Source organism: Erpetoichthys calabaricus, chromosome 3, assembly GCF_900747795.2.
Source record: "Erpetoichthys calabaricus chromosome 3, fErpCal1.3, whole genome shotgun sequence".
Taxonomy (NCBI): Eukaryota; Metazoa; Chordata; class Cladistia; order Polypteriformes; family Polypteridae; genus Erpetoichthys; species Erpetoichthys calabaricus.
The window spans coordinates 256,726,902-256,740,239 of record NC_041396.2 but is presented as its reverse complement, the minus strand read 5'-3'; the positions used below and the strand labels follow the sequence as shown (position 1 = coordinate 256,740,239).

The following is a 13,338-nucleotide window of genomic DNA, read 5'->3' as shown; positions in this document are numbered from 1 at the left end:
GAAAAGCACGTTTCACAACATCTTATATAATCTTGAAACTAAAGTGCTGCTAAGCAGTCAGAGTAACACAAAGTCTATGACAATAAATTATTTAAAAATAACAATATTCAAGATTCAGTAATGACTGAAAGAGATTTTGAGGGAGTACATCACCCAGATACAGAAAGAAAAAATGAGAAACAAGGTGGTTTTGGATTTCAGTCTCCCTCACTGAGACCTCTGTGACCTGAAGTTAACAACATCACATACTGTACCTGTGTTCTGGCTATATGAATGATCATCTCCGTGAACAATGCAGTACATATTATGGAGTCAACATAGCCAAACATATGATTAGTTTTATCTGTATTTGGGTGGATTGAAGATGGGTTGTTCACTTGTCTATTCCTAACTGGTCTTCTGTAAAATATACCTTACAAAATAACATTCTTACTATTACGACCCTTAAGAATCTAATTAAATTAGAACCTAATTAAAATAAAATTAATAAACTCTCTATTTAGGTTTTTCACATGTAATCTGGTTTTCTTCCCACTTCCTAAGGTTGTGCAGTCCAAGTTTATTGGTGACACTTCATTAGCCTAGTGTGAGTGAGTGTGGCTGTGTGTGTGTCCAGCAAAACACAATCGTCCTGTGTTGCCTGCTGTCAAGCCAACTTTTCAAGGACAGGCTCTGGTCCACACAACCCTGCACTGAAGTAGGTGAGGTCAAAAATGGATAAATGGATAGATGTCAACTTTCTTCTGCTCTTTGTTGAGCGTTATTTTACACTTAAGTATTTTACTTTAAAAAATTGAGGGGGTGGAGTATGACCTACAATGGACTAACACATTTTTATCTAGCATTCATTTACATTATAAAAAAAAACACAAAAAAAAACAGATGAAGATTTGTCAAAATGTATAATTATGTGACCAAGAAATGTGGTGTATAAACATTCAGCTAAAGAATAATGAAGGCAGAAATTGAAAACACAGTAATAAAGGATAAAGAGCTCAAAATAGACTGTAAATTTGTTTTCTTAACTTTGCTACTACATTACTAGGATGCCGTAGGTTAAAGCTTATCCTGGCAGCATTGGATACAAGGCAAGAACAAGGCCTAGATGGTAAACCAGTCCATCACAGCCGTCATTTACAAACATACTGACTCATACCAGGACAATTTGGAGTTATCAAACCACCTCATACTCACACACATACAGACAGACAGACACACAGACACACACACCTTTGAGATGCAAGACTATAGTAGTGAATTGCAAATGGTGCTGTAGCTGCAATAAACACATATTTAGATCTCAACAAGGGGGCTCTGCCCCCTGCTCGCTTCGCTCGCCTACCCCCAGCGTTTTGAACCCGTACCCGCGGTGCAGCCATAGTTTCAGACGCGCGTTGTAGGAGCTTGTGTTGTTTTGAACCCGTGCTTGCCCTGCTTCTGCGGTTTGAGATGCACATTGTAGGCGTATATCAGTCAGTTGAGTCGGCGCCTGCGCACGTTCGTAGTCTCTCCCGTTTCACTCTGGGGAGGGGGGCTTTGTGTGGCGCCTGCGCACTATGTCTCCTGCGTCCACGGGCAGGTCCCTGCGTCCATATCCGGTTTACCATTCTCGTTTAGTAATATGGATAATTCAATATGATGAGTTTGCAAGTAAATATTCTCCCTTGAGCTCATTCAAAAAAATTAATAGTAGTTTTGTTAAGACTATATATAATAGATATACAGAATGCAATAGGACAATATTAGGACAGACTCACATAATGCTTGATCTAAATGACAGACCCAGATTCACTAAAATAAATGTACTGCTAATGTTTATTTGGATTCCATGTATCTGATTTGCATTTTATCAATGTAAATATTACCATTATAAAGTATGACGGTATCTGACAATTTATAATTCTAAATTCTTTTTAATTTACTTGTGATAGAAGTAACATCATATTGAGTAAAAACAAACCCAAGTAGATTTCTCTAGTGTACTGACAGGTTTGTGTGTTAACCACCTTTTTAAACATAAAACTCCCCCACGGTCTATGCATAAATCCTAAGATGTTAAACATCACTCCTGTCATTTCCATCTGTAAGCCAAGTTCTGGGTCAGCTTCATTTAGTCAGTTAGTGAACAGGCTGGACAACTTAGTTTATTATTCATTAGTGTCCTTTACCACTCAGTAAAACACCATTAACCATACCCAGAGGGCATCTAGGGATAGTTAAAACAATGTTGCCTTCATTCCTAAAGCTAAAACTCTAAAGGTCCCAGAGAACACATAGATTATTATTTATAGAAGATCATGCTTTTATAATTAACATATAGTATGTGTGTGTGTGTCTCTGTGTGAATGGGTGCCTCAAAGGAAAAAGGTGCTGGTAACAGGTCCTCTGGTTGCAAAGCTTATGGATCCTCTTCATCCACTACTACATGCATAATTTGATTAATTTTGTACAATTATGTTTATTTAACAAGAGTTTATTTAAACGGTTTCCTATAAATTTGTGCTATATTAAACAAACCCGATAGGAAATATTTTGTAATTTTCTTTTCTTTAAATAATACAGTAGATGTTAAAAGTAATAGAACATTATACTGTATATAAAAACAGTTGTAAACGTTTAAGTCAGTGGCTTCTTTAGTGGCCATCTCAGATGTGAACACCAGTTAATAGTTTTTATTACAAAGACTTAATGGTGGACTGGGGAGTACCAACTGACTGAGCACCTTACCTGATCCAGAGAACGCGTTTTCTTAACATCTCCAAGGTCCATTTTCATTCTTAGAGAGACAGAGAAAGAGAGAGAGAAGCCTGAAATAAATCATCACAGCTCCAGCCAGTCAGAATTACTGCCTTACGCTTGCACCTTTCACCCATTATCCTTTTTTTTGGCAGGTTTTCATAATCCATAATTCATAATGCATGATCTTATTTGAAAACTTACCTGCCTAAGAAATCATCTTTGTCTGGATCTTTGTCAAAAATCTCTAACTCCAGTTCCTGTCCAGGGACTTCATGGACAATAACCTAAGAGCCAAAATATAGAAATAGTGACCCCTCCTGCTAAGCACAGAGAGAAAGCCATACCTTTCTGAACTTTTTTTTTTTTTTTTTACTTGAAACTTTATTGCTAGGCAACATACTTGCTAGGAATTTCACAAAAGAAAGAACAACAAGAGTTTCATCTAATTGATCTTTCCATTTAAACCCAAATTAACCTACACCAACAGTTACAGTAAATAACTGAATGTTTGTTTTAATTATATTTAACATGTGCTTATACAGTATGCATGAGAACATGAGACAAACCAAGGTGTCAAAGTGCAGAACAACTGAAACCAAGACTTCTACAGTAGTGTTCTTATGTCTGTGAGCCTGGCCTAACTCACATTCCTCATCAAAGGAAAAAATACTGTCTTTGTCATCTCTAAAATACATGCGGATGGATGGATGGATGGATGGATGGATGGATGGATGGATGGATGGATGGATAGATAGATAGATACTTTATACTTTATTAATCCCAGGGGGAAATTCACATATTCCAGCAGCAAAAAATATTAGATTAAAGAGTAATAAAAAAAGGAAGGTAAAAAAACAGACAATAGCTTCGAGTCTTTAAGCCAGTGAGATTTTTCTCCAAGTCATCTAATAAATGTGAGCTTCCCAGACTAATACAATGCCCTTAATTCCTGGAGGCCTTATTTATTAATGCTCTTTAAATAATCATTTTATACTCTTTATTTTCATTTTATAAAGTCATGAACCTAATTTCAATGGCTACACACTGAACTAACTTCTAAATTTTCTTGCATATTGTTTGCACTGTCAGGAAGAGAAATTAATAACTGTCCTTAATCTCTTTTCCCTCAGTAAACCTTAGACATACCATTCACGTATTCTTCCTGTAACAGGTGCCCATTAATAACACCCCATCACCAAGCTTAAGACTCTCTATACTTTGAAGGCCTTCTGTTATCAAACTCACCTCATACATCTCATTCCATCGTGGGTTCAGATTCTCATCAATGACCTTGCTTATGAAAACTTGAGTCCCAACACGCACAATGGCATATGGGTCAGATTTACCCTTAATAACACCCTTCATAAAGTTGTCCTTGGATGTTAAATTCTGCGCCTCAATCAGGTAGATTCGCACAATACCCTAAATCAAAACAGAACGTGGTCAGCGTCCAATGATAGACTGAATTGGGGAACAAATAAAAACGAAATGAATGTTTCTGAAAGGGACTGAAATCCCAAGACAAGGATAATATAATAAAAGGTGCTAGAACTACAGATGACCCTTATAGATGGAAAAGTTGCTAATAAACTACATCGTTTTACCCGTGGCAGTGGGGACCGAAGCTGGGCCACCTGAACATCAGCAACTATTGGCACAGTCAGCCGATTGGGAAGAACCAGGAAAGAGGCAATGGAGTCCATGATCTTGGTGTCAGACAGAGAGCTGAAATAAAACAAAACAAATGTTATCTTCTTCAGATTTATTTTTAGGTATAATTTCAAACTTAAACTATTATTATTTGTACATCATATAATAGAATCTTATCTTGCATGTCTGCAATATACTAGAGAACAGTAAAATATCAATGTGCTATCCATTGAATATAACGTATATAAAAGAAACACTCACACAGTTATCAGTATACATGGCTGTTGGACCTGAAGATAAAAACTGTCCTGAAATGTTGTGGAATAAGCTGCAATAGTTCTGTAGCATTTTCTTGAAAAAAGGTGGGAGAAAAGGGACTGTGCAGGATGGCTGAGGTCTTTAATAATAATAATAATGTTTGCTTTTCTATTGCGGCATTTCCATCAATCTCCTTAATGTGCATTTTGAAATTAACAAAAAAAAAAAAGTAATGAAAAAAACGCTCAAAATTCACAAAAACTTTTATATGCTCGCTTGAGGTGAATTTTCAGGGAATTCAACAAAGCAATAAATCGCAAAACTAATTGTGATTACAAACTTCCTGAAGAAGGGGCCTGAGTTGCTTCGAAAGCTTGTATATTGTAATCTGTTCAGTTAGCCAATAAAAGGTGTCATTTTGCTTGACTTCTCATTGCATCCATAATGGCTAACACAGTACAATACTCTACCACTACAAAACTGCTATGGAAACACTTTTTTCACATTTAGGTCACATGACATGATGTAAATGTTCAAATACCTATGCAAATGTGATGTGTCAAGAGCACTAGTGGGTGACCCAACACAAATGTCCCTGATCATTAATCTGTCACCAACAACCGCCTGCAGAACAATAGATGTCCAGCCTTTCCTGATAACATAATCCTGATAATCATCACTTGGTGCAGAAATAGGGATATGTAAGCTGTTGACTGCACCATATACCTGAGGTATTTTGTGTGCCTCATAACTGCCATGCAAAAAATGCTGGGCCTCTTCCACATCAGAGAAAGTGAAGTATTATCTCATTAGTTTGGAGCATATGGTCTGACACACCCCATATTCACACCTGTGAACAGTGATTTTGCTCACACCAAAAGTCTCGGCAACAACCCTGTAATGCCGCACAGGGAGCCAGTTTATAAAGCTTGATGGCTATGCGCTTTTCGGTCGGGACTGGCTCCTTCTGGTATGCTACGGCAGGAGACACAAGAGGGCCTATTGCGCTGCATAATTCCATGAATGTTAAGCAGCTCATTCAAAAATTTTGTACCCACAGGTCCTCAGTAGAATCTCTGCAATGATTTCAAAGAAATCCTTAATACATAGCCTCTACCAAGTATATGGAGTTCGCCTTCCCCTTATTGTATTCACTCACTCTCATTGCCTCCAATTATAAACGAACACAGCGACTATAGACAAAACTAAAATAACAGAACCAGCACCCATCATATTGGTTGTCATTTTTAATTTCAGGTGATAAAATCACTCAATGGAAACACAAGACAACACAAGACCTATTGCTCCCTCACCAAGGTTTTTCTCACAATCAGCGTTCAGCCAAAGTGTATACAGGCAATGCTAGGATCTGTATAGAATATGGGAATGAAGCACACCTGATGAAGTAAAGGAACTAATCAAAGCTGTAAAGGACTAAAAGTGGAGGAAAATAAAACAGTATTACATTGCAGTATTTATTGCTGCACTATTTTAATTATTTACGGTGTACAGGTATACAAATAATTATTTATATTTTAAGATTATAGATTTTTTTATTTTTATCTATTGAGTCTATACAAAAACAATTTGCTCTAGAGTTATTTAAAAGGAGCAAAGATTTCTTTCATGCGGCATGTGACAAAGAAGTTGGCAATGGATATATTTTAATTTGGTTTAAGAGGATCAATGGCAACAGTCAACTATAGAGTGGCTGCAGATATTCTGATACAAATTCCTCTCCTGGCATTTAAAGCTAACATCCTTTCTCAATATATTATGAAAACATTACAGAGAAATTGCCACAATTTAAAAAAAAAAAACACAAGTCGGATAAATTGGTTTTGTTTTTTATTTACAACAGACTGGCACATTTTTAATACCAGGAATACAATCCAGTTTTATACCCCAGTCAAATCAAATTTCCATTCTTATGTCTCAATATAAAATCACATTATCGTCACACTGTATATGGATAATATTTTATTGTAGCATCTCTGGCAATTCTCACTCATATAAAGTGATGATAAAAATAATTCAGTGGCTAAGCAGAGCAGATTAAGAAAACAGGACTGATGATAAGCTGTTATGGTGAAAAGGCTTACTCGTATGGACAGAAAGGCAGCAAACAGGTGGTACACTGTGATGAAAGTGGAGTGGGCAAAACAAAGACTGAGGTCAGAGATTAAATACTGGCAGTTTATATAAGAGCAAGTTTCATCTGTAAGATACCTTAGAACTAAAAAAAGTGTGGAAAAGGAATATGACAGTATCTGGGAAACCAAAATAAGTCCAGGTAATAGTTGTTCATTCAGCTGTTCTTTTGTTTTTAGTTTTTTTCTAGTATTTCTCCCACCCATAGGGATATGCTTCTCCTTCCTGTCTGCTTGATGTTTACAGTTTCTGAAATGTTCCATTTTGAGTATGCGTCTCTCTTAAAATACTGAAATTGCAGCACTTCCAGATTACTCACACCCAACAATGCCAAAAAAGGACCAGGTGCTCCTCAGCCTTGATCCGTAGCACACAATGGAAGCAAACATAGATTAGTTGTACTTTTCAAAACTTAGTATTGAAATATTAATGACTTCCAGAAAGAATAGTAAAATAAGAAACTCCATTAAGTTAATGCTGAGCATAAACAAAGACATAAAATTAGCAGACACTGTAGCCAATCCAGACTACTGCTGCCCATGCTATTTTCCTTGAACTTTGCAAATCAATAATGAAGGCACATATTGGATAGGAGGCATTTTTAATGTGCAAGACTGACACTGCAGTTTCTTAAAGCTCACATTTAAAAAAGAACAAAATAGCCATATAGCTTTTACCTGTACAAATGAGATGGATGGCAGAAGAAGCCTATTGAGCAAATATGAAACCTTAAGAAAACCAATCGCAACATACTTTGGCAGATTCTTCGACTAGGGCACCATTACGAAAGGCAGTAGCAAACAGAGCAGCTTGTCTTAGAAGGGTAGGTGTAGATAGATAGATAGATAGATACTTTATTAATCCCAAGGGGAAATTCACATACTCCAGCAGCAGCATACTAATAAAAAACAATATTAAATTAAAGAGTGATAACACCCCTCCTTTAACCGCCACCTTATCGTGGTGGAGGGGTTTGCGTGTCCCAATGATCCTAGGAGCTCTGTTGTCCGGGGCTTTATGCCCCTGGTAGGGCCACCCAAGGCAAACTGGTCCTAGGTGAGGGATGAGACAAAGAGCGGTTCAAACCTTCTATGATGAATGAAAACTTTGGACGCCGTTTTCCCTTGCCCGGACGCGGGTCACCGGGGCCCCACTCTGGAGCCAGGCCTGGAGGTGGGGCTCGATGGCGAGCACCTGGTGGTCGGGCCTGCACCCATGGGGCTCGGCCGGGCACAGCCCGAAGAGGCAACGTGGGTCCCCCTTCCCATGGGCTCACCACCTATGGGAGGGGCCAAGGAGGTCGGGTGCAGTGTGAGTTGGGTGGTGGCCGAAGGCGGGGACCTTGGCGGTCCGATCCTCGGCTACAGAAGCTGGCTCTTGGGACGTGGAATGTCACCTCTCTGAAGGGGAAGGAGCCTGAGCTAGTGTGCGAAGTTGAGAGGTTCCGGCTAGATATAGTCGGACTCACCTCGACGCACAGCTTGGACTCTGGAACCAATCTCCTTGAGAGGGGCTGGACTCTGTACCACTCTGGAGTTGCCCCCGGTGAGAGGCGCCGAGCGGGGTGTGGGTATACTTATTGCCCCCCGACTTGGAGCCTGTACATTGGGGTTTACCCCGGTGGACGAGAGGGTAGCCTCCCTTCGCCTTCGGGTGGGGGGACGGGTCCTAACTGTTGTTTGTGCGTATGCACCGAACAGCAGTTCGGAGTACCCACCCTTTTTGGAGTCCCTGGAGGGGGTGCTAGAGGGCATACCTTCTGGGGACTCCCTCATTCTGCTGGGAGACTTCAATGCTCACGTGGGCAATGACAGTGAGACCTGGAAGGGCGTGATTGAGAGGAATGGCCCCCCCGATCTAAACCCGAGCGGTGTTTTGTTATTGGACTTCTGTGCTCGTCACGGATTGTCCATAACGAACACCATGTTCAAGCATAGGGGTGTTCATATGTGCACTTGGCACCAGGACACCCTAGGCCTGAGTTCGATGATCGACTTTGTGGTCGTGTCGTCTGACTTGCGGCCACATGTCTTAGACACTCGGGTGAAGAGAGGGGCGGAGCTGTCAACTGATCACCACCTGGTGGTGAGTTGGCTTTGATGGTGGGGGAGGATGCCGGTCAGGCGTGGTAGGCCCAAACGTGTTGTGAGGGTCTGCTGGGAACGTCTGGCAGAGCCCCCTGTCAGAAGTAGCTTCAACTCCCACCTCCGGCAGAACTTTGACCATGTCTCGAGGGAGGTGGGGGACATCGAGTCCGAATGGGCCATGTTCCGTGCCTCTATTGTTGAGGCGGCTGACCGGAGCTGTGGCCGTAAGGTGGTTGGTGCCTGTCGTGGCGGCAATCCCCGAACCCGTTGGTGGACACCGGTGGTGAAGGATGCCGTCAAGCTGAAGAAGGAGTCCTACAGGACCCTTTTGTCCTGTGGGACCCTGGAGGCAGCTGATAGGTACCGGCAGGCCAAGCGGAATGCGGCTTTGGTGGTTGCTGAGGCAAAAACTCGGGCGTGGGAGGAGTTTGGGGAGGCCATGGAGAACGACTTTCGGACGGCTTCGAGGAGATTCTGGTCCACCATCCGGCGTCTCAGGAAGGGGAAGCAGTGCAGTGTCAACACTGTATATGGTGGGGATGGTGCGCTGCTGACCTCGACTCGGGACGTTGTGGGTCGGTGGGGGGGAGTACTTCGAAGACCTCCTCAATCCCATTAACATGCCTTCCAATGAGGAAGCAGAGCCTGGGGACTCAGAGGTGGGCTCCCCCATCTCTGGGACTGAGGTCACCGAGGTGGTCAAAAAACTCCTTGGTGGCAGGGCCCCGGGGGTGGATGAGATACGCCCGGAGTTCCTCAAGGCTCTGGATGTTGTAGGACTGTCTTGGTTGACACGCCTCTGCAACATCGCATGGACATCAGGGACAGTGCCTCTGGATTGGCAGACTGGGGTGGTGGTCCCCCTCTTTAAGAAGGGGGACCGGAGGGTGTGTTCCAACTACAGAGGGATCACACTCCTCAGCCTCCCTGGAAAAGTTTATTCAGGGGTCCTGGAGAGGAGGGTCCGTCGGATAGTCGAGCCTCGGATTCAGGAGGAACAGTGTGGTTTTCGTCCTGGTCGCGGAACAGTGGACCAGCTCTATACCCTTAGCAGGGTCCTGGAGGGTGCATGGGAGTTTGCCCAACCAGTCTACATGTGTTTTGTGGACTTGGAAAAGGCATTCGACCGTGTCCCTCGGGGAATCCTGTGGGGGGTACTCCGAGAGTATGGGGTACCGGCCCCCCTGATAAGGGCTGTTCGGTCCCTGTACGATCGGTGCCAGAGCTTGGTCCGCATTGCCGGCAGTAAGTCGAACCCGTTTCCAGTGAGAGTTGGACTCCGCCAGGGCTGCCCTTTGTCACCGATTCTGTTCATAACTTTTATGGACAGAATTTCTAGGCGCAGCCAGGGCGTTGAGGGGGTCCGGTTTGGTGGGCTCAGGATTGGGTCACTGCTTTTTGCAGATGATGTTGTCCTGTTTGCTTCATCAGGCCGTGATCTTCAGCTCTCTCTGGATCAGTTCGCAGCCGAGTGTGAAGCGGCTGGAATGAGAATCAGCACCTCCAAATCCGAGACCATGGTCCTCAGCCGGAAAAGGGTGGAGTGCCCTCTCAGGGTTGGTAGCGAGATCCTGCTTCAAGTGGAGGAGTTCAAGTATCTCGGGATCTTGTTCACGAGTGAGGGAAGAATGGAGCGTGAGATCGACAGGCGGATCGGTGCGGCATCCGCAGTAATGCGGGCGCTGCATCGGTCTGTCGTGGTGAAAAAGGAGCTGAGCCGCAAGGCGAAGCTCTCAATTTACCAGTCAATCTATGTTCCTACCCTCACCTATGGTCATGAACTATGGGTAGTGACCGAAAGAACGAGATCGCGAATACAAGCGGCTGAAATGAGTTTCCTCCGCAGGGTGTCTGGGCTTTCCCTTAAAGATAGGGTGAGAAGCTCAGTCATCCGGGAGGGGCTCAGAGTAGAGCCGCTGCTCCTCCGCATCGAGAGGAGTCAGATGAGGTGGCTCGGGCATCTGATCAGGATGCCTCCTGGACGCCTCCCTGGTGAGGTGTTCCGGGCACGTCCAACCGGGAGGAGGCCCCGGGGAAGACCCAGGACACGCTGGAGGGACTATGTCTCTCGACTGGCCTGGGAACGCCTTGGGATTCTCCCGGAAGAGCTAGAAGAAGTGGCCGGGGAGAGGGAAGTCTGGGCATCTCTGCTCAAGCTGCTGCCCCCGCGACCCGACCTCGGATAAGCGGGAGACAATGGATGGATGGATGGAGAGTGATAACAATGCAGGTATACAGACAGACAATAACTTTGAATAATGTTAACGTTTACCCCCCTCCCGGGTGGAATTGAAGAGTCACATAGTGTGGGGGAGGAACGATCTCCTCAGTCTGTCAGTGGAGCAGGACAGTGACAGCAGTCTGTCGCTGAAGCTGCTCCTTTGTCTGGAGATGAGATGATACTGTTTAGTGGATGCAATGGATTCTCCATTATTGACAGGAGCCCTCTCAGAGCCCGTTGCTCTGCCACGGATGTCCAACTGTCCAGCTCCATGCCTACAATAGAGCCTGCCTTCCTCACCAGTTTTGTCCAGGCATGAGGCGTCCTTCTTTATGCTGCCTCCCCAGCACATCACTGCGTAGAAGAGGGCACTCGCCACAACCGTCTGATAGAACATTTGGAGCATCTTATTGCAGATGTTGAAGGACGTCAGCCTTCTAAGGAAGTATAGTCGGCTCTGTTCTTTCTTACACAGAGCATCAGTATTGGCAGTCCAGTCCAATTTATCATCCAGCTGCACTCCCAGGTATTTATAGGTCTGTACCCTCTGCACACAGTCACCTCTGATGATCACGGGGTCCCTGAGGGGCCTGGGCCTCCTAAAATCCACCACCAGCTCCTTGGTTTTGCTGGTGTACAGGTGTAGGTAGTTTGAGTCGCACCATTTAACAAAGTCCTTAATTAGGTCCCTATACTCCTCCTCCTGCCCACTCCTGATGCAGCCCACGATAGCAGGGTCGTCAGCGAACTTTTGCACGTGGCAGGACTCCGAGTTGTATTGGAAGTCCGATGTATATAGGCTGAACAGGACCGGAGAAAGTATAGTCCCCTGCGTCGCTCCTGTGTTGCTGACCACAATGCAGACCTGCAGTTCCCGAGACGCACATACGGAGGTCTGTCTTTAAGATAGTCCATGATCCATGCTACCAGGTATGAATCTACTCCCATCTTGTCCCTGAGGAGCAGAGGTTGGATGGTGTTGAAGGCGCTAGAGAAGTCCAGAAACATAATTCTTACAGCACCACCGCCTCTGTCCAAGTGGGAGAGGGATCGGTGTAGCATGTAGATGATGGCATCCTCCACTCCCACCTTCTCCTGGTATGCAAACTGAAGAGGGTCAAGGTGTGGTGGACCTGTGACCTCAGGTGGTGAAAAAGCAGCCGCTCCATGGTTTTCGACACATGTGACGTCAGAGCGACAGGCCAGCAGTCATTCAGCTCACTAGGATGTGATACCATTGGGACTGGGGTGATGCAAGATGTTTTCCAAATCCTCAGGACTCTCCCCTGTTCCAGGCTCAGGTTGAAGATGCTCTGTAGAGGAGCTGGATTTGGAGTTCCTTCTGCATGCGCTTGAGCTCATGCTGATCACCGCCTTTAAAAGCCCTTTTCTTCTGGTTCAAAAGGCTCTTGATGTCACTTGTAATCCATGTCTTGTTGTTAGCATAGCAGCATATTGTTCTTACTGGAACTACAATGTCCATACAGAAGTTGATGTAGTCAGTAGTGCAGTCAACAACCTCCTCAATGTTCTCACTCTGTGACCCCTGCAGGATATCCCAGTTCATAGTTCCAAAGCAGTCTCTCAGAGCCTGCTCTGCCTCAGGGGACCACTTCCTGAATGAGCGTGTGGTTGTAGGTAGCTGCCTCACTCTTGGTTTGTAGTGAGGCTGAATCAGAACCAGGTTATGATCTGCTTTCCCAAGCGCAGGCAGCAGGGTGGCGCTGTATGCGTCTTTAACGTTTGCATAAAGTAGGTCAATAGTCCTATTTCCCCGGGTGTTACAATCCACATACTGGGAGAAGGCAGGTAATGTTTTGTCCAGCATTACATGGTTGAAGTCTCCAGCGATTAGCACAAGCACCTCGGGGTGTTGTGTTTGTAATTTAGCCACATTGGAATGGATGATGTCACCTGCTATCTCCATGTTCGCCCAAGGAGGGATGTATACAATAACAACAATGACGTGTCCGAACTCTCTGGGCAAGTAATAGGGACGCAGTCTTACGGCCAACAGTTCGATGTCCCTGCAGCAAGTGGAGATTTTAACGTTAACATGTCCAGAGTTGCACTATCTTGTATTGACAAAGAGAACGAGTCCACCTCCTTTCCGCAGGTATTTGCATCTCTGTCCGCTCTAACTGTGCTAAACCCGGGTAGCTTCACGTAGCATCTGGGATGTTAGTTGTTAGCCATGTTTCACTAAAACACAACAAACTGCATTCTCTGTAG

The 13,338-nt window shown here is 44.2% G+C and overlaps 1 protein-coding gene across 1 annotated transcript in view; it reads right to left on the bottom strand.

Annotated features, from left to right (window-relative positions):
- Positions 1–13,338, bottom strand: part of LOC114648831 (extended synaptotagmin-1-like) — a 115,990-nt gene that overhangs the window by 51,241 nt on the left and 51,411 nt on the right. The window contains exons 8-11 of the mRNA XM_028798102.2: positions 4,344–4,464; positions 3,985–4,161; positions 2,941–3,023; positions 2,728–2,776 (exon numbers count right to left, since the gene is read on the bottom strand). Of these exons, the coding sequence (XP_028653935.2) occupies positions 2,728–2,776; positions 2,941–3,023; positions 3,985–4,161; positions 4,344–4,464 (430 nt within the window). The remainder of the gene's footprint in view (positions 1–2,727; positions 2,777–2,940; positions 3,024–3,984; positions 4,162–4,343; positions 4,465–13,338) is intronic.